The 21,221-nt window shown below is 55.0% G+C and overlaps 2 protein-coding genes across 4 annotated transcripts in view; one reads left to right on the forward strand and one right to left on the reverse strand.

Moving 5' to 3' along the window:
• Positions 1-10,019, reverse strand: part of SNAP47 (synaptosomal-associated protein, 47kDa) — a 44,904-nt gene extending 34,885 nt beyond the window's left edge. The window contains 1 exon segment of the mRNA XM_011965738.1: positions 9,930-10,019. Coding sequence (XP_011821128.1) covers positions 9,930-10,019 — 90 coding nt within the window.
• On the forward strand, positions 9,851-14,334 carry JMJD4 (jumonji domain containing 4). 3 transcript variants are annotated; one of them, XM_011965735.1, is made up of 6 exons: positions 9,851-10,417; positions 10,616-10,781; positions 11,399-11,524; positions 11,743-12,010; positions 12,392-12,538; positions 12,844-14,334. In XM_011965735.1, exons 1-6 carry the CDS (start codon positions 10,018-10,020, stop codon positions 13,126-13,128), a joined length of 1,392 nt encoding a protein of 463 aa, XP_011821125.1. In that variant the 5' UTR covers positions 9,851-10,017; the 3' UTR covers positions 13,129-14,334. The 3 variants fall into 3 exon arrangements, with proteins under 3 accessions (XP_011821125.1, XP_011821126.1, XP_011821127.1); XM_011965736.1 differs by having other exon boundaries at positions 12,392-12,490; XM_011965737.1 differs by having other exon boundaries at positions 12,464-12,538.
• The last annotated feature ends 6,887 nt before the right edge of the window (positions 14,335-21,221 follow it).

Here is a 21,221-nt window from a genome sequence, read left to right on the forward strand (position 1 = left end):
ACATGGCTGAGGGGGTGGCCTTGACTGAATGCCCTGTGACCAGACAGATTCGGTCCCAATCAGGCTAATCAACGAGAAATCCTGCTGGAAGCCTAGACAGGACGAGACTGGGTGGATGTGGATGGGATGCAGCTCTCCTTACATCCCTGTGTGTCCATGGCAGCTTCGGCCCAGACTGTTTTCCAGAATGCCTGCGTGGCAAGCAGCCTGGGGCCGCGACTGGTTTCTCCCTCTTGGCCAGAGAGAGGATGCGAGTTGGGTACTAAGGATGCCGTCTCCTCTGCGGGCAGAAGTAAGCAGGCTTGCCTTGCGGACATGCCCATTACAGCATGAGGGATTTCCTGAACCCGGGGCTCTCCAGCAGGGACGCAGATCTACCATGTGTGTAGCACCCACCTGGGATCCAGGCAGACAGGAAGCCCACTGTGCCGAGACGGCCGAGACCATGAAGGCTGGGGCCCCCTACAGGAAGGCGGAAGCCATCTCAGACCCACTGCAGCCCCTGGGTGATGCGTATGACATCTGCAAGGCCACTCTGCTCCAGGGTGTGGGTCCTTCACACCAGACTGCTCTCTGATGCCAGTAAATATTTAGGCAGCAAACGCCACACACCAACTCTCAGCTCACAACACCCTAAGATGTTTCTATTCGGGGACGTCAAGACTTTGTACAAATTTTATTTCATTTGGAAAGTAAGCATATGAAAAGTTCAACATTAGGAGGTCAGGAAGATGGCTGCACCTAGGGTGAGGGGAAGGCCCTGCAGGGGCCTCTATGGGGCTGCTTCTGTCCACCCGGTGCCCTGGGTGCACTTGTGATTTTGCAGGCTCTGTTTTCATTCGTTGGTATTTCTGTACATAATGGTTCAATAAAAGGCTTACTGGATGTTTATAATAAACAACAGAAAATCACATTAAAATTAATAAACGCATGCATGACGGGGGTACCAGAACTAATTTCAGCTGGGTGCTACAATTCCAAGAGCATTTGAAACCACTGCCTCACGCAAAAGCCCAGGGAGAAGAGCACAGGCCACACAGATCCTGGCACGCTTCCTCTCACCAGCAACACAGGTGCAGAGTCAGGGCAACCAGCTCCACCTGAGTCTGCGGGCTCAGGCAAGTGAGTGAGCCCCTCCCTCCTGCCCCTATCCCTGAGCAGGGCTGACAGTTGTGTGGCCCCACAGCCTCATGAGGTCAGGCAGGGCACTCTCAGGTGCTCGGCACAGCATAGCCACTCCCTGAGGCAGGACTATCCCTGTGAGCTCCCAGGAGCACCCACAAGCACTGGCTTGGCCTGGCAGGCAGGAGTGCCTAGAGCCTGCCATTGTCTTGAATCCACCCGTTTCATGACTGCCAGGGCGTTGCCACACCCAGGATCTGCCCCTGGTCTCTCTGTTTTTAGTATCTGAACAGAGCTGGCCACAGACAACACCTAACCACAAAAACTCACACACAGAAGGATGAGGAGGAAGGAGAAGAGGGGGAGAGAGGGAGAAGGGGAAGAGAGGAGGAAGAAACTTCACTCACAATGTGCTCAATATATACAAAAGTAAGGTGTCACATTAAAGTGAAATGACCCAACTCCTTCATAGCACAATGAATCTAACTTCTACACTGATGTGGCTCAAGTGTTCCACAAATATCTCCCAGTACTCCTCTTATATCTCTGTAGAAAGGTCAGGACTGAATTTCCCAGACACGCATACAAGCCAATCAGCTGTCGGTGTCCACTCTGTACATTAGTACAGATCGCCAGCTCTCATCGGTCGTGTGAACTAATCACTAATCACCAGTACAGCCAGCCCGCCACATCCTTGGGCTCCACATCCGTGTATTCAGCAACCCACAGGTCAAAAAATAATCAGAAAAAGAGCTGTCCCTGCACTGAACATGCATGGACTGTTTTTCCTATCTTTATTCCCTAAGCAACACAGCACCAACTACCCCCACAGTATGCCACCATGGCAGGCTTGTAAGTGACAGAGATGGCATAAGGCTGACGGCAGAATGTGCAGAGGGGACACGTGATACCACGCCACTTCACCCCAGGGACTTGGGCATCTGCAGGAAGTCCTGGGACCAAACCACAGGTACTGAGGGTTGACTATACCTGAAATTAGGAGAAGCCAAAAAGGAAGCTGCCATATTAAGTAACAAAATTCTACTATCAACACAAAATAAGATACGAGACTTAGAAATAACAAAAATGTCAGGGTTTGAGGGACCCTGTAGGCAGCTTATCATGATGAAAGCTCGAAGAACCCAGGGCACCTTGGCTGACCACGTCTCCCAACTCCAAGAAAGCAGCTCTTAAGGAGGCACAGGACACAGTCCAGGCACCAAGGGAGGTCCAGGGGAGCAGACAGACAGAGACATTCAAAGGCCCGCAATGATGACACAGCCTCTGACTGCCACTGAGCAGTGAAGGGAGCAGGTGCCAGAGAACCTTCTGGAAGACGCTGCAAGGCCTGGGACTGCCGGGAAGGGGAGGCTTCTGCACTCTCGAGGAACACGCAACGCAGGGATAGCAACAGGCCAAGGCTAGCAGTGACCACAGCACCCAGTCACAGAGGAGAGCCAGGGCTCAGGGAGGCTGGAGCCCACGGGAGACCGAAGCCCACGGGAGACCTTGTGAGAACCTGTCTCAGCCAGACTGCAGGGAATCCCAACACCAACACACACAAAGCACCTTGCACCCTCCCTGCCCAGGAAGGCTCTGGGAGATTTAAGACTGGCCTCTTCCTCTGGGGAGGGCCTGACAGGTGGGCTCACAGCACACACCAAGGGCCTGGCACACCAGTGTCTGGCACATACCAAGGCCAAGCAGATCCACAGGTGGGCCAGAGCTGCTCTTCCTAGGCGATACCATCTGTCACCACCAGGTGGAGACCAGAGGGAGCCCTAGGCAGCAGGTATCTCACTGCACCTTCTTCTGCAGCAGGGGAACACTCACCTGAGCACCCCACATGGCCCCTCAGGAGACACAGAAGAGGGCGCCAAGACCTTCAGTACCATGGCCAACCTAGCTACACCCCAGCACCCCCCGGGTCACAGCAAGGGCCCAGTGGGCCATACACAGCACCTGCCCCCTCCAGGGCCACCTGTTCCCCACCAGGGCCATGGCGAGGGCCCGGCAGGCCACACACAGGACCCATGATGCTGTTCTGCCACAGCAGCTGCAGGGCCACCCAGCAGGTTCTGGACTATGGGTACACAAAGATGTCTGCTTCTCAGAATTAGGAGGAGGATAAACTATACCAACTCAGTCATGGTCCTCAAAGTCAGGCAAGCCACTACCCACAGGAGGGGCCGTGGCCCTCCCTGCTTAGCCCTGGAGTTGCTGTGCCTGTGCTCCTGGCTGAAGAGGCTGCCCAGACCTCAGCCATACCTGGCCTTCGAGGGGAGGGACCACACCTCTCCACCACCACCTCCATACAGAGAGCTAGACACGGCATGGACAGTGAACGTGTGCTAACCATTGCTAAGCAGGCATGGTTGGGAGGTATTCCAGGAGTGTGGAGGGAAATTATGCACAAACTTCCTGGAGAAATCCTGTTACTGGTATTGCAGCACAGTTTACAGCTCTGGAAACATCACCTCACCTTCTGGACCTGTTTACCCACTGTTAAAATAACCAGAAGACCTAAGGTCACTAGCTCTAAAATGTCTCAAATTCAAAAAGAAAGCTGGGCATGCTGGTGTGCACCTGTGGTCCCAGCTACTCAGGAGGCTGAGGTAGGAGGATCACTTGAGCCTGGGAGGTCCAGGCTGTGGTGAGTCGTGATTGTACCACTGCACTCCAGCCTGGGCAACAGAGTGAAATTCCGTCTCTTTAAAAAAAGAAAAAAAAGAAAGAAGGTAAAAAGACCAAACAACTAGGACATGAACAACCAAGGCTCTTCTCATTATCACATTTTAAACAATAAATACAAGGAAAGTATTCAAGCTTGACAACAACCCAGGAAGAAGCCAGAAGAGAAACTTGTAGCCATGCTTTTCCAATTGCAGGTTTCCAGGGCTTCGTTCCCAGAAAACCTTAGCCAATGGAGATGCAGTGCAAGGACAGAAGTGAGGACACGCCACGGAACATCAGAAGCAGCCCAATCTTGGACACGACCCCCACGCTGGCCAGCCATTCCCCTACCCGACGACACGCCTGGCCCCACACAGAGGCCATGGCAGAACATAGTCCCTGTTCACCTCCAAGGCCAGACCCTCCTCCTGGGGCCCTGATCCCACCCTCTCTTTCTCAGCCCCAAGACCTCTCCGGCCCTCCCATGCCAGGCACTGCACTCTCCGTGAAGGACCACGCATGGTCTCCATCACAACTACACAGCTCTGCTGGGGTGGAATGAAAGTGGCCACACACAAGACACCAACACAGGGTGTGCTGCCCCACGGGACCTCACTTACAAAAACGTGGTAGCTGGACCTGGTCCCTGAGCCGAGGGGCCTTGCTGAGAGTCACTGAACCCTGGTTCCCTGGCCACTACCCTCTCCAGGTCTCCAACCCTACTTCCATGAGCGCCTGCATCCACTCTCCTTGGCCTTGGCCTCCTCATGTACCTGACTGCACAGGGCACAACCTCTCCTCCTTGCACCCTCTTTTTCCAGGTGAGACAACACAGGCCAGAAACTCAACATCACCCACAAGCCGCTACCTCCCAAACACCCACTCCAGCCAGACTCCCTCACGCTTCAAACTTGGACCTCTGATCACTCACTGATCTGCCCCAACCCCAACGGGCACCCCAACTTCACAGTCCCTCCCCCATCACCCACTGGGCATTTGCCCCCACCCCTAATGGGTACCCCAACTTCACAGCCCCTCCTTCAGCTCCTCCCCTATCACCTGCTGGGCATCTCCTCCCACCCCTAATGGGCACCCCAGTGTAGCAGCACCAGAGTCGGTTCCTCTTTCAGTAAAGGCACCACCGGCCCAGGACTTCTGACTCCTCTCTTCCTCCCCCTCACAAACATGCCATGAGCATGTCCTGGCAGCTGTGTCCCCGCCTTCCACCCCAAGACCACGCCACTGACCTGGCACAGGTATTGTCTGGGCCAACCAGCACAAGCAACACACTTGGGGAAGGAGTCGTAGTCACAGGGACTCACTCATCACACATCGCAATCTGTACAATGGTTCTCTTTCAGTCTTTCCATCATATGTGTGACCCCTGAGTGATACTCAATATCCAGGAAACAATCTACTTTTAGTTACTTTCCACAGTTCTACCATCCAAGGCAGTCCTCCCTCTCTCCACACCTGGACAACCTCTCAGGCAACCTCCTGACCTCATGCTGTCCCCATCACCCACTCCCCCTCCAGCAGTCAATGAGACAGTCATTGAACAGAATTAGAATATGTCACTTCTCTGCCCAAAGCCCTTCCCTGTGTACTTGGAATGGGATCCAAGTTCCTCACCACAGCCTCCTGGGCTCTGCGGGACGTGTGGCCTCCCCACCCTGGCCTTCCCCTGCCCTCTGCTCCCAGCAGCCTTTCCATGCCAGGAAGTCTCATTGGTGGCTCCACTCCTCAGGTCTTTGTTCAGAGGGCTTCCTCACCTTCCTAAGGCACTGTCACCAACCACGGCCCAAGCAAAACTCAAGAGAGCTGGTATTTTCATGACTGTCACACTAGAGAAGGCAACTGTCATGGGAGGGCCGCAAGGCCCGCTGTACACCATAGGCACCCAGTGAATTTGTGCTGAGTCGACCACAACCACACCACATGGAAACAGGGCTGTGCCAATGCCCTCCTGTACCACACAGTTCTGCAATTAGGCTAAGTCCTGGAGCCCTCACGGTGTCCCTGCCTGCTGCAATCTGCAACCTGCCTCCTCCAGTGCAGGTATGGGCCTGGAGACCCATGCTGAACCTGAGAACACACAGCTGAATCCTCGAGGGAGGTCATGGCCAGGGGCCCAAAGGTGTCTGCAGCCAACCCACACAAGTGACGCTCTTGAGGAGGAAGTCTGCAGCACAGGGATGGCTCAGCACGCAGGATAATCTGTACAATGGGTCTCTTTCAGCATTTCCATCACTCAAGGATCCCCTGAGTGAGGCTCAGTATCCAGTAAACAACCTATTTTTAGTTAATTTCCACAGTCACAGAACAAACATCTTGCACACTTTCCACTAACTCGCGACCAAGAAGCTCAGTGAGAACAGTGGTGGCTGTGTGTGCCCACAGGGGCGGTAGGGTGCAGCCAATCTTTCCAGGCTCCCCTCCCCTCCTCCCCAGACCCTCTTTCCACTCCCTCAGAGGTTCCCAACTCTAGCCATAAGGTGCAGATACGCTCATTGGAGCTGTTTGCATTCAACACAGTGACAGAGGAGCACACATTCGGCACAAAGCGTACTGCATTTTCTCCAAAGTGCTGACTTAAAACCCCTCCTGGCCAGGCACAGTGGCTCACACCTGTAATCTCAGCACTCTGGGAGGCTGAGGTAGGAGGATCACTTCAGCCCAGAAGGCAGAAGTTGCAGTGAGCCAAGATTGTACTACTGCACTCCAGCCTGAGTGACAATGGAAGACCCTGTCTTAAAACAAAAACAATAAAAACAACCTAATGGAGTACTGTGTGGGGCCCAAGAATGTGGATTTCTTGCCATTCCCAAGCGATTCCAGGGCTGACCTAGGGGGCTCTGGGTGACACAAGCCTGTGTTCCAGTTCCATGAGAGCTGATAACACTCCAGGCCTCCTGTGTATACAGCAGTGACACTGACCCCAGGGGGCACCCTGCGGACCAGGGACCAAGGTCGATTAAGGTCAATTTAATTGTCAATATTGAGGTCAGTATGTGGCAAGATGCTACAGCATATTGTCAAGTAAAAAACAAAAGGCTAAAAGCAGCAAAAGTTTACATATATATATTATACACGATGGAGAAAGAGACTCTGTGTACGTGTGTGTGTGTGCACATGCGCGTGAACGTATAGGCAAGGACTGGGGGGACAGAAGAGCAGAGAGCGAGAATGAAGGAATGAATGAATGTGAAGGAACGTGGAAAAGCCGGCTCTGCACCAGGAAATAAAAACCAGTCATCTCAGTCAGGCGTGGTGGCTCACGCCTGTAATCCCAGCACTTTGGGAGGCCAAGTCGGGCAGATCACGAGGTCAGGAGTTCGAGACCAGCCTGACCAACATGGTGAAACCCGTCTCCACTAAAAATACAAAAATTAGCCGGGCATGGTGGTACGCGCCTGTAATCCCTGCTACTCAGGAGGCTGAGGCAGGAGAATCACTTGAACCTGGGAGGCGCTACTCAGGAGGCTGAGGCAGGAGAATCACTTGAACCTGGGAGGTGGAGGTTGCAGTGAGCCAAAATCGTGCCATTGCACTCCAGCCTGGGTGACAGAGTAAGATGCCGTCTCAAAAACCAAACAAACAAACAAAGCAAAAAAACCCACTCGTCTCTGGATGGAACTGGAGGTGATTCTTTCTCCGCACTGTAACTTCTCCAGACATTCTGATTCTCTAGTGTAAAAAAAAAAAAAAACCAATAAACGATTGCATACCGTGACCACACAAGTCACAATGGGGCTGACCAGGAAGGGATCATAGCACACATTGAATCACACAATCCCCAAAACAACTCTCCACCTCCTGTCCCTGCCCCCATATCCCACCTTTACCTGGACTCAGACTCCCAAAAGTCACTTTCCTCCTAGTCCTCCCTCCAACTCCTCAGACCTTGGTCCTCCCTCTTCTGCTCCTCCCTGTTCTCCTGGGTAAACCTCACACCCCTTGGAAAGAGTCTTCCAGCAAGGCTGAGCCCCAGCACTCCTAGAACCTCCCATATCCCCACTCATAAGGGTAAATAAAACATTTCCATTGCTTCATAAAGGGAAGGCAGGTGCCCCTCTCTCCCTTAGCATGCCTGTTTGGTCTGGAATGAGACAGCCCAGTGTCCACATTTTACAAGACACAGTCACGGTCTGATGGCCCCTAGACTGTCATCAGACCTCCAAACCTAACTCAAAGGCCTCTCACTGTGTGCAAACCAGCACAAGCTGCCTCTCCTTTCTCTGCGAGAGATGAGCGGTTCTAACTGCTCCTCCTTCCGTCTCCCTGTCAAGATGCCTGGGAAATGCTGCCCAGACTCTGCACTCTCTCACAGAGTGCCTATGCGCACACAGCCTGCCAGGCTTCACGGGCAATAAATCTGCTATCTTCCCCTCTGCATCCATGTGGGTAGGTCTGAGCTGATTTCTCCAGCACACCAAGACATACATCACATAGGGTCCCCCTTGGCCCCCACTTCTGTGTCCTGGCTGAAAATCACAGAGTACCCTGACCCCTCTGTGCCCCAACCACAGGTTTTCCCCACCAGGCTTCAACCCAATCCAGGGCCTTGAACATTTCCAGGCATGGAAGAAAGTATCTAGGTTTACTACAAAGAAAATGACCTTGGCCCTGAGCCAAATTCCTGAAACCTTCCTATAAACTGCATAACCCATCCCTCTTCCAAGAGACATACCTAGGCAGGACATCCCTTTTCCCTTACTGCCCATCTCGAGGACTGCTGCAGCCCACTCTATATGAAAGTTCCCCTAACAAAAGTTCTAGGCAGGGCCTGGCGCAGTGGCTCACACCTGTAATCTCAGCACTCAGGGAGGCTAAGGCAGGAGGATCGCTTGAGCCCAAGAGTTCGACACTGGCTTGGGCAACACAGAGACCCTGTCTCTACAAAAAAAAAAAAAAAAAAAACCCAGAAAACTAAGCTGGGCATAGTGGCTCATGCCTGTAGTCCCAGCTACTTGGGAGGCTGAAGCAGGAGAATTAGTCAAGCCCAGGAGGTGGAGGCTGCAGTAAGCTGTGATTGCGCCACTGCACACCCTGTCTCCCCCCCATCCCCCACCAAAAAAACCGCCCTGGGCTCACCATGCATTTAGCACTTATTTCTTTGGTATCCCAACTGGTCCCACCTGAGGACAGTGTGGGAAACTCCCTTGCCGCCACTTTTGGGGTAACTCCAGTTGTAAGCTCGGCAAAACACTACTCATGTCACTACTCCAACGTCCTCCCATTTCAGCCCCGCTCATGTGTACACAGCCCCAAATGCCTACCCACACTCCCACCACACCTTCATTTCACACCCTCCCTCATTCCGCACCATCTTCTCCAGACACCCGTCATCCCCTGGGGCCCCTTGCCATGCCCTCCAGGTCCTCTGTGGGCCCCATTCTCCCATTTAGGTTACCCTGCCCCCTCCAGGCCCCCCCACCATTTTCCTCCAGGTCCCCACCATCCTCTCTAGATCCCACTGTCCCCTCCAGGTGCCACTGATCCCTCCAGGTCCCCACTGTCTCCATCCTCTCCAAGTGCTACTGTCCCCTCCAGATCCCCACTGTCCCCTCCAGGTCCCCAATGTCCCCAACTCCTCCAAGTGCCACCGTCCTCTCCAGGTCCCCACCGTCCTCTCCAGGTCCCCACTTGTCCCCATCCCCTCCAGATCCCACCATCCCCTCCAGGTCCCCACTCTCCCCATCCCCTCCAGATCCCACCATCCCCTCCAGGTCCCCACTCTTCCCATCCCCTCCAGGTCCCAACTCTTTCCATCCACTACAGGTCCCACCGTCCCCTCCAGATCCCCACTGTCTCCATCCCCTCCAAGTGCCACCGTCCTCTCCAGGTCCCCACCGTCCCCTCCAGGACCCTACCATGTCCGCCAGATCCCACCATCCCAGGGCCCTCCAGCTCTCCCTCTGGGTCCCACCATCCCTGGGCGCCCCCGCACCACCGCCCTCCCACCCCTAGAACCGCCTCTGTCTCCGCCCCTCTTCCAGCGCAGCCCGCATACTCCCCACCCCCCGGGGATGTGGGAAGGAGGACTCGGGGTGTCAGCCACAGCGCGCGGAATGAGCCGAGGGAGTACACTATAGCTTGGGCCGGGCCCCAAAGAGACCACCGTTGTCGCTCACCTGGGAAAAGCCAGACGTGACCCACAGGCGTTCGCGTCGCCTCTACCCCTCGGCGCCTGCGCAGTGAAGACCGCGGCGAGCTGCGCGCATGCGTGTAGGGCCGAAGCCCCAGGGGCTGGTCGGGCGGAAACGCGGCGCTCTCTGTCTTCTGGTTTCGAGGCTGGTCCTTACCGTTTCCGCTCCGGCGGAAGTGAGGAGGAGGGTCCTTCGACCCGTGCGGAGCTGGATGGACCGCGAGACGCTCGCCCTTGCTGACCGCCACTTCCGAGGCCTGGGGGGTGGTGTCCCCGGTGTCGGCCAGGCTCCGGGCCGGGTAGCCTTCGTCTCGGAGCCGGGCGCCTTCTCCTACGCCGACTTTGTGCGGGGCTTCCTCCTGCCCAACCTGCCCTGCGTGTTCTCCAGCGCCTTCACGCAGGGCTGGGGCAGCCGGCGGCGCTGGGTGACGCCCGCGGGGAGGCCCGACTTCGACCACCTGCTACGGACCTACGGTGGGGCGGCGGGCACAGACCCCGGGCGGGGAGGACAGGCCGGCGGGACCCAGGCCCAGGAGGCCTCTGCCTAGAGAGGGGCACCAGGGAGGGTGAGGGGGGCCAGGCGCGTGGCCCTGGAGAGTTCCTCTGCAGACGGTTTGGAGTGAGGACGGGGCCCAGGGAGATGGCATGGACCGTCCCTGACTTTCATTTCAGGAGACGTGGTTGTACCAGTTGCAAACTGTGGGGTCCAAGAATACAACTCGAACCCCAAAGAGCACATGCCTCTCAGAGACTACATCACCTACTGGAAAGAGTACATCGAGGGGGGCTACTCCTCTCCCAGGGGCTGTCTCTACCTCAAAGACTGGCACCTGTGCAGGTAATGGGGTTTGGGACGCACCGAGGCGCTGCCTTTCCTAGCGCTGCGGGAACCCAGAGGCCTTTCTGATGAAGGTGGCCCCTGGCTGCACAAAGGGGAGCTATTTTTCCCCATGAGGCACTTTAATCTGTTTAAAAGAAACTGGATTGTCTTCCGCATGGCTGCAAGTGTTCTTCTTTGGGAGATCAGTATTTTTTTTTTTTTTTTTTTTTTTTTTTTTGAGATAGATCCCCTCAGCCTCCCTAGTCGCCGGGATTACAGGCATGCACCTCCACGCCCGGCTAATTTTTTTTTTTTTTTTAAGAGACTACGTTTCGCCATATTGCCCAGGCTGTTCTTGAACTCCTGAGCTCAAGTGATGCAGCCACCTCAGCATCTCAAAGCACTGGGATTATAGGCATGATCAGTACTTTTTCATAAGCAGAACCATTGTGGTCAGACTGCCCCCACCCCACTCCCCCACCAGCAGCTGGCTCAGAGTAGGTGCTGGGGCTCTTTGGGGGCTGCAGCCATCTGAAAGCTCCACTGAAGCCAAGTGATCTCAGTTGCCCCACTCGTGCTGCCCTAGTCCTCGTGCCTCACGTGCTGTCGGTGGTGCCCTTGCGCCCTCCTCACAGGGACTTCCCGGTGGAGGACGTTTTCACCCTGCCTGTGTACTTCTCATCCGACTGGCTGAATGAGTTCTGGGACGCACTGGATGTGGATGACTACCGCTTTGTCTACGCAGGGCCTGCAGGCAGCTGGTGAGGCCACAGATGTGGAACCCAAAGGGACCCGGTGACAGAGCAGACCGGGAGGCTCAGGGTGGCAGGAGGGGTCTGCTTGGCACAGGCTTCACAGTAGGTGCCATTCCTTGAGACCAAGGGGCCACCCCTCCTTCAGTTGGACCAGGCCTCTGGGGTGCCAAACAAAGCCCATACCAGCCCCTACGGGCATGAACCAGGCGCTCTTGCTGCTGCAGGTCCCCGTTCCATGCTGACATCTTCCGCTCCTTCAGCTGGTCTGTCAATGTCTGTGGGAGGAAGAAGTGGCTCCTCTTCCCCCCAGGGCAGGAAGAGGCCCTGCGGGACCGCCACGGCAACCTGCCCTATGACGTGACCTCCCCGGCACTCTGCGATACGCACCTGCACCCGCGGAGCCAGCTTGCGGGCCCACCCTTGGAGATCACGCAGGAGGCGGGCGAGATGGTGTTTGTGCCCAGTGGCTGGCACCACCAGGTGCACAACCTGGTAATGTGCTGCTCTCCTGCCCCCTATCAGGGGCTTTCCTGCAGGAAGACGGCAGCTCCACCTACCCACTCTCCCAGCCAGAGTGGGGCTGGAATGGGGTGGCTCATGGGTGAGGCTGACCCTTTCACAAGGTGGTGTCACTGAGGCCTAACCTCTGTTTCACCCCCTCCCGGTCCCTGGGTCTACTTGCTCTGGGTTCACTGGCTGAGGTGGTCCGAGCCCACCACCCACTTCCCTGCTGAGCAAGCCCTGCTGGGAGACAGGAAGGCCTTCTTGGCAGCAGAGGGCTGGACCCCACAGTGGGTTCCTGGTGCAGGAGATGTGGGCTAGTTGGGGGCACCTGCCATGGGCTCAGGCCTGCCTGTACTGTGCCCCTTCCAGGACGACACCATCTCCATCAACCACAACTGGGTCAATGGCTTCAACCTGGCTAACATGTGGCGCTTCCTGCAGCAGGAGCTATGTGCCGTGCAGGAAGAGGTCAGCGAGTGGAGGGACTCCATGCCCGACTGGCACCACCACTGCCAGGTGGAGCAGCTGTGTGTGGAGGCTATCAGTGCCAGGTCCCTGGGAGGCCTGCAGGCTCAGGGCGGGTGTGGCTGTCAGGCCGAGCTGTGGGTAGGTGCCGGCTGTGACTGTGGGACAGCCTGGGCTGAGCCCTGGGGGAGGCTTTCAGGCTGCATGGCTCAGATTCCTTTGGTCACTGCCCGGCTTCTCAGCGCCTCTGTCTTATTGGTCCCCTCTTTGTCCTTGGGGACTGGGCGCATGTCGGATCCTTTGCAACTTGGACTGTGTCCATGGTGTCATCTCATTGGCCTCTTCCCTCTGCCCAGGTCATCATGAGGTCCTGCTCGGGCATCAACTTTGAAGAGTTTTACCACTTCCTCAAGGTCATCGCTGAGAAGAGGCTCCTGGTCCTGAGGGAGGCGGCCGCTGAGGACGGTGCTGGGTTGGGCTTCGAACAGGCGGCCTTTGATGCTGGGCGCATCACAGAGGTGCTGGCCTCCTTGATTGCACACCCCAACTTCCAGAGAGTGGACACCAGCGCGTTCTCACTGCGGCCCAAAGAGCTGCTGCAGCAGCTGAGGGAGGCTGTTGATGCCGCTGTGGCCCCATAGCACCTGTCTTGAGGACAGAAGGACGGGTGGATGAGAGGCAGCCGCCTGCTCCAGGGCCCTTCCAGAAATAAAGACTGCCCTCCCTGTGACCTGGGGCCCATCCCTGTCGAGGCTCGTGGCCTGCCTGTCCATGGCCACTGCCTGGGTGCCTGTTTTCAGGTGAGGCCCAATGAGGTCAGGGACCCAAGAAGGGATGTGGCCCTTCTGACCTGCAGCAGGCCTGCTGGGAGCTTGGAGATGGCGCCATGACCTGGCTCTTTTGGGGGCCCTGCCTCCTTAGGCCAGGATGCCTGAGCTGACAGGAGTCTGTGTCTGATGTGCCTTCTCTGGAGGCTCCTCTCAGCCCGGTCCTCTCGTCTCAGGCCATTGGGCCACCCCTGGCTCTGCCCTGTGGGCTCAGGAAGAGGTTGGAGCAGCACTGGGCAAGCTCACCAGGGCCTCCAGGCAGGACTGGGTTGGCCTCCATCACCTCCAGGTGATGGGCTGTGGAGCCAGTGGCCAGGGCCTTCCTCTGGGTACCCAGAGGGGAGGGCTGGGCTGGGCTGGCCTCTGCCACCTCCCTGCCTTTGGAGTAGCCTTCGCAGGGCCTGTGGGCACCTGGAGAGGCCACGGGTGTGGGGGTGGAATCCCATCTGCTGCTGAATCCTCATTTGGGCCTGAGGGGCTGTGCCTGCTGTGTACTCACAGCTGGGTCTTCGCAAGGATGCTGTTCTCAGGAGTGGTGGGTCTCCGGCCCCTCTTCACACTGGGCATGATGGAGGTGTGGGCGGACTCGTCCAGGCCGATCAAGGCACAGTGGTGAGCAGTGGAGGCCTGTCGTGGGGAATGGACTCTCGTGGGATCCTTCTGCAGAGGATGCCCCAGGCCTGAACTCTCTAGTGGATCCACAGTTTGTGGAGACTGGCACTCTGCCAGCCCTGTCCTTGACCCAGAGTGCAGCACTTTTTCAGTTGGCCCCTGGTTGGCTGCCCCACCCCAAGAGGGGAGGAGTCATCTGAATCCGCAGGGATGGCATGTGCCACGGCTGTGTGCATTGCCTGCCCGTGGCATCCACTGGGGCTGCTGGCACTTGTATAGGATGGAAGCCCCTAAGAAGGGCCGGGGTTTCTGTCTGCTCTGTTCAGTGAATCATGTGAAGTGCCTGCAAAAGCAGCTTTACACAGTAGGTGCTTCGTATGTGTCTGTCCAGTGAATGAGCTCCAGCCACCAATTTTCCAGGGACTTGTATGCTGGGCCCCCCTGCTAGCTCCCAGGGACCCCTGGTCTGCACGGAAATGCCCTGAGACATCATCCGGCCTCCTACAGATGGAGCTGGCACTGCCCAAACCACAGGTGGCAAAGGTGCTTTGTTGGTGGGGGGGGAGGTAGCAAATACGCGTGACTGCAAACTTGCCAGGACCAGGCCCAGGCTGAGTGTGGGCGTAGCACACCCTTTTAGCCCTTCCAGTAACCTCTGAGCTTGGGCCTCTTGGCACCTACCACACAGGCTGAGGCCAAGGGTTGGGGTATGTGCCCTGGGCACTGCCAGCAGGCAGCTGAGGTGCCTCTGCCTGAGCTGGGGCTCCCGTTTGAGCAGCAGGTCCAGCACCTGCAGGGGAGGGGCACCACCAGGTGGTGGGCACCAGGTGTCCTTCAGCTTCTCTCATGATGAGGGCAGCACTGAGGACCCCAGGGCAGCCCCCAGTGCGAGCTGGCAGCTCAAGGTAGCACAGGTCGCAGCCCATTACCATCCAGGCTGCGTGCGTGGTCCTGCGCTCCTGAACTGTGTGTGAAGACCCTCGTGTTTCTGCAGTCAGGAGGCAGTGCACAGACACTCCCGAGAGCCCTGCTAGCCTCAGTCACTTTTTCTTAAAGCAAGCATTGAGAATCTCAGGCCGGGGCTGTTACAGGTGCAGCAAAGCAGCAAATGCTAGAAGCTCTGTGGGGGAGATGGAGCCCTCCGCAGGGCAACAGCTGAACTGCAGCTGGCATCGATGACTCCATACTCAAAGACCATGAACTCCTTTTGCCTACCTCCAGGTTGGCAAAACAAAACAAAAATGCTGACACCAGGGCCAGGTGGGTGGTGGGGCAGCCGCTGCGCAGAGTGTGGCTAGACAGCAGTTTGAAGTATCAGGCCGGATGCCCCTTTCCCAAGTATGCTGCCCTGGGATCCTGTCCAGGGTTGGGGAGGCATGTTGTCAGCACATGTGAGGGTCTTCGCAGAGTGAATAGCACCTCTGCAAGAAGCCTGAAAGGCTGCATCGCCCTGAGAACCAGCCTCCTGGAGTGCGAGGTGAGGAGCTGCAGATGTGTGGCAGTTAGGCCCTGCCCTTTGCGTGTCATCCCTATCAAGTGTGAGAAAGGACAGGCAGGCTGCAGCTAACTGGTGCTCCAGAGGAAAGGGGTCAGATAAACAATGCAGATGCTCGACCTAAGGCTACGTGTTTGCTGCACAAAGATGGATATACTTGCAAGTGTGGGGACAATGGCTGTGCACCCCACCATGCCTGGGTCAGGGCGTGCAGTGGCCGAGATTCCTTGGGGAGTGGGACCTGCGGGCCCCCACAGGAAGGCTGGAAAAGTCAGGCCCTGCTGTGTCTGCACAGACTCTAGCCTGGGAGGACACAGAGCAAGGGAGCATGGGGCCTATGGGTGCCTGCCCTGCCCTGAGCGTGCAATTGTGATTGGCTGGAATCCGTGGAGGCAGAGACAGGAGCCCCAAGTCAAGTCGTTGCTGGCTGTGGCGAAGCCAGGTTCTCTGCATCCAGAGGGCTGTGGCCTCCAGAGAAGGTGTCTCCCCCAGGGACCAAGACCATCCTCATGCTTGTGCCCTTCTGCCCACTGAGCCAGCAGAAGGGGCAACTCCTTGGCCAGCTACCCTGAAGCCCACATCCCAGGTGTAGGGCATCCCTGATAGCCACGTCCTACCCTTTGTTCATCCATGCTCCAGAGTGTCAGCCTCAGCCCTGTCCCCAATCCACCACTGTGGGTGGTTGTGGCAGGTAATGGTGCCAGCGTCCCACCCAACTGCAACTACCAGCTGCATCTTGGATCCCCAGGCAGACAGAAGGCAGGCCCTGGTTTCCAAGTCAGTGACTCCTTCCACTGGCGTAGAAGGCTTTGTTTCCAAGCCCTGGCTTCACAGGCTTCCCTCCCACCTGTCCAGGGAAGGGGAGAGGGGATGTGGGGTGGGGAAAGACATCATCCTCAGAGTTGCAGGGCTGATCCAGGAGACCCTGGCCTAGCCCAGGTGGTCAGTCATGTGGTCAGTGCCAATGGCTACAACCTTGGGCCACTAGAGGAGCATGGACAGTCCTTTTCCCTAAGCCCTGGGCCTGAGCTTGGCCAAGGGTAGGGAGCAAGATGTCCAGTGTCCTGTGGTCTGTACCCTCCAAACTCAGCAGCCCTGGAGGCAGGAACTCCAGGGACCTGGGCCTCTCTCTCCTGCCTGGGGGCTGACCCCAGAAGTCCCCTTCCACAGGCCCCAGTTACCCTCCCACTGCAGGCTCTGACCTACAAGAAAACAGCTGGAGCTGGGCTCCTACCCTGTTCCTCTGGGAGAGCCAGACCCTGTCCTGAAGCTAGAGGAAAATCCACGGGTAGAATCCTGCATAAGCACACCCCAAATAGACCCCACCTGGGGCCCCAGGCCCCAAACAGACCCTGCCTGGACCTCTGGCCCCGCCTAGGGAGCCGGAGGCCGGTGGATCCTGGCCTTCCTCTGCAGCCTGCCACCCCCTCCCCTGCAGGAAGGCACCAGAGTGTCCACCCCCGCGGCCCCACTCAGAGATGCGTGCCTGCTCCCATTGGAGGCTTTCAGCCCCAAGGCAGGGCCTGCCTGCTCCCTAGACCGGTCCCTTGGCCTCTGCCCCGTGTCGGGAATCGGGGTCTTGGATATTACCTTCAAATCCGGCCAGCTTCCCGCCACAGCGAAGGAGAATCGGACGCCCCGTGCCAGGGACTTGCAGCAGGGACGTGGGCCAGGTCCTCACTGCCTTTGCTTCTGGGACCCTGTGAGGGCAGGAACCGGAGTCTTGCCCTCATGACTTTGGTTGGCGGCAGTGCCAGGTGGGAAGTTTCCGGTCGGGCACTGTGTAGGGGCGGGAGGGACAGGCGGGGAGGAGGCGGGATAGGGAGGGGAGGGGCGGGAGGGCAAGGTGGGGCGGGGATGGGAGGGAGGCGGGGAGAGAACGGGATGGGAGGGGCAGGCAGGGCGGGCCGCGGGGGCCAGGATGACCCTGGGGCTTCCCTGGCTTCAGGTGCCTTCTGAGCAGAGCTGGGTCCGCTGCCCCCTGGTGGCAAGCACGGGCCCTGCAGCCCCAGCTAAGAAACCAGTAACAAAACCCTTCCCTACCCTTGTGTCCCTGGGGTCCAGGTGTCTGAGGAAGGGGGGTTAGGGATTCCAAGTTTGAGGTGTAAATAAAAAAAAATGACCACGGCAAGTCTCATTTTAAGAGGTTTATTTTCCAAGATTAAGGATGTGCCCAGAAAAGAATACAGAACCACAGGGAAAATTGTGGTCCATGGTTTTTCCAAGGAGAATCTGGGGACCTCAACATTTAAAGGGAAAAGGGTGGGTATTGGAGATTGAGGAAGAAATTTTGGAAAGGGTGTGAGTAAATAAGAGGCAAGTGGTTGCATCCTTTTGAGTCTTTGATCAGTGATTCAATGAATACACAATTTACATGTGGGGGGCGGGTAGAGAAATAGTCACACATTTGTCTAGCTTGGTGAATCTGCATTTTTACATAAGATAAAATAAACATAGGGCAGAGGAAGCAATCAGATATGCATATATTTCAGGCAGAGGGATGACTTTGAGTTCTGTCCTTTGTTGCATACCTGTGAATATAAGCTGTCAATGTACATTGTCAGGGTGAAATGAAACAACTGTTTTTGGGTAAAAATCTTGGGGCCCACAATTTGTGGGCAAATTGTGAGAGAGGTGTGATGCTTTTTTTTTTTTTTTTTTTAATCTTTGTAGCTATCTTATTTAGACACAAAATGGGAGGCAGGTTTATGTGACCCAGTTTCCAGATTGACTTTTCACTTTGGCTTATTTAGTTTAGGGTCTTGAGATTTACTTTCCTTTCATAGGGGCAAGAGGTCCCTGGGAAGATCAAGGCTAGCTTCCAGGTTCCACAGAATGGAGTCACTGAGGGTCAATTGTAGGATAAGAGAGTGTGGAAAGTAGATAAGTTCCTCTTCAGAGCTCGTCTTAGTTTAAAAATAAAATAATAGACACTAGAAATAATAGCTTCTTAGTCTAAAGCCCCCCATCAACTATTAGTTCTTACACTTTAGTCCAGTTAGTTGCTTTGCCTTAAGTAAAGCATGTCCGGCATGTCCAAACAGGCCCTTGCAAGTCTTAGTTCATAGCTTATTCCCCTTCCTTATTTGGAAATGTTATTGCTTCTTTAAACCTTTCATAAGCAATTTTCTCTCCTTTGTTCTCCCTTGCACTTACCTATTTACGAAAGTTTCAGGTTGTTAGCAAATCAGGTTCAGTTTAAGACTGTGAGGTCCAGCTTCAGCCAATGGATGCAAGACACAGCAGAAAGACGACCCAAATGTGTAAGGGATAAATATGTCTGCTTTTCCTTTGTTCAAGTGTGCTCTCGTCATTGTTCCATCTGCAAGGAGCACCCTTACTGAGAGAAAGTAAAAATGGCCTTGCTGAGAGAATTAAGTTTATGTTCGAGTGCTATTTGTTTGTGGCACTGGGGAACAAGCATTTCTAACAGGATACTGGAATCTGAACAAGGCAGGGCATGCACCAGGAAAATAGAAAACCAGAAGGAGGTCTTGGGCAAGAGTGAAACCTCTCACACTCCTACCCACCACCCCCCAAACTTTACCCCCACTTTGCTCCACCCTCCATGTCACCACTCAAGGTCAGACCAAGTCAATGACTCAAACTCCACATTTTGTTGTTTGAAGAGGAAGCACAGTGATGGCAGGGGCTCCAAGAAAACCCTGTGCAGGATCTCCTGCCTAGTTCAGATCCACATCACACACACACTTGTCAATGAAAAGAGTCAAATTCTGTAAAATATTTGAAGAGATTTGTTCTGAGCCAAATATGAGTGTCCATGGCCCATGACACACCCCTCAGGAGACCCTGAGAACATGTGCCCAAAATGGTTGGAGCACAGCTTGGTTTTATACATTTGGGGAGATATGAGACATCAATCAAATGCATTTAACATATGTGTTAGTTTGGTCCAGAATGGCAGGACAACTTGAAGTGGGGCTTCCAGGCTCTAGGTAGATTTAGAAGTTTCCTGATTGGCAATTGGTTGAAAGAGTTATCAATAGAAAGGAATGTCTGGGTTATGATAAGAGGTTGAGGAGACCAAAGTTTGATCATGCAGATGAAGCCTCTAGGCAGCAGGCTTTGGAGAGAATAGATTGTAAATATTTCCTGTCAGACATAAGGTCTGTGCTAATGTTAATGCTGGAAGGTATAATGAGGCATGTCTGACCCTCACTTCCCATCATTGCCAGAACCAGTCTTTCTGGTTAACTTTGGAATGCCCTGGTACAGAAGTCCATTCAGATGGTTGGGGGACGGTTGGGGGCTTAGAGTTGTTAGACATGAGTTCTAAATTTCTTTTCAAAGAATATGTCAGTATGTTCAATTCTTTGCCTTCTACTTTTAAACTTTTCTTGTAAAGCAACCTTTTTCAATTACCTATTCCACCCTGACTCATTCTGATCACCTGCTCCATCGTACATTCCAATCACCACTCCACCCTAACTCATTCCAATTACCTGCTACCTACTCTGCCCTGACTCCTGCCAAAGCACTCACCCCGTCATTCTCTTTAAATTAGCTAATTGGAATTAGTTTAGCCTGTGTGGTCTAACCCTAGTCAATAGGGGAAAGACACAGCAGCAGGGCCTACGTGCATTAGGGATAAGAACCCCTTCCCCTCCCTTGTCCACGTGTGCACTCACCATTGTTCCATCTGTAACAGCACACCCTTCTATGTAGAAGTAACTTGCCTTGCTGAGAATTAAAAAGAAAATTTTATATTTGAGTGCTATTTCTTTTGCTGCACTGAAACTTTATATATAACAATTTGGGGGCTTATCTAGGATTACATCCCCCTTTGGGGACAGTCTCTGTTTCTCTCTCATGAGGAAGTGCACCCTGCCCTATTGTAGTGGCCTCGGGGGTGAGAAATCAAGACCCACCCAGTGCAAGGAATAACTTGAGCTCTCAGCAGCGTGAAGAAGAAGAAGAACAAAGAAGAAGAAGAAGAAAGAAGAAAGAAGAAGAAGAAGAAAAAAAAAAAACCGGCCAGCAACCTAGCTTAAAGGATCCTCACTCTGTGCACTGACCAAGGAAAGAGAAGCTGCGGGAGCTGGTGAAGTTCTTCCTTGGTGGTCAAATTCTGGCGGGCTAAATGTGTGTGTGCGTGAATGATCACAAACAACACTGCTTGTGGTGTTGTTCGTGTGGATGGTGACAAGTCCTGCTGGACAGAGTGAGTGGGTCCTCTCTGTGGTTCCATAGCTACATGGCTTAGGTGGATCCTGCCGTAGGATTTACACTGGTATGCCAACACTAAAAAGGGCCTGATTCATACCTTGGGGGAGCAGCCAGAGAGGACAGTGTGAGTGGGAAGTGTGCAAAGGACCTTCAGAGGGGGAAAGGGGAGAAACAGGTCAACCTTCCAGGACAGGCAAGACACTCCCTGGTTTGAGGGATTGAGCCTTCTAGGACAGGCAAGACACCTCCTGGTTTGAGGGGTTGAGCCTTCCAGGACAAGCAAGGCAAGATGCCCCCTGTTTGAGTGGTTGAGTCTTCCAGGACAGGCAAGACACCCCATGGTATGAGGGGTTGAGCCTTCTGGGACAGGCAAGGTGAGACACCCCCTGGTTTGAGGGGTTGAGCTTTCCGGGACAGGCAAGGTGAGACATCCCTGGTGTTGAGGGGTTGGGCCTTCAGCTAATTTCAAGGGTTGAACCTGAAACACACCCCCTCCCCCAGCCTTTCCTTTCTTCTTGGGGGAAGAAAGAGTAGCTCCATTCTCGTAGGTCCCTACCCTATGGGAAGAGAGAGAGAGAGAGAGACAGAGAGACAGAGAAGAGAAAGACAGAGA

The sequence above is a fragment of the Mandrillus leucophaeus genome, unplaced genomic scaffold (genome assembly GCF_000951045.1).
Source record: "Mandrillus leucophaeus isolate KB7577 unplaced genomic scaffold, Mleu.le_1.0 Scaffold734, whole genome shotgun sequence".
Taxonomy (NCBI): Eukaryota; Metazoa; Chordata; class Mammalia; order Primates; family Cercopithecidae; genus Mandrillus; species Mandrillus leucophaeus.

Coding starts and splice junctions, on each gene's coding strand:
- JMJD4 (XM_011965735.1), top strand. CDS start 10,018: ATGCGTGTAGGGCCGAAGCCCCAGGGGCTGGTCGGGCGGAAACGCGGC. Junction 10,782..11,398: donor AAAGACTGGCACCTGTGCAG/GTAATGGGGTTT, acceptor CCCTCCTCACAG/GGACTTCCCGGTGGAGGACG. Junction 12,539..12,843: donor ACTGGCACCACCACTGCCAG/GTGGAGCAGCTG, acceptor CCCTCTGCCCAG/GTCATCATGAGGTCCTGCTC.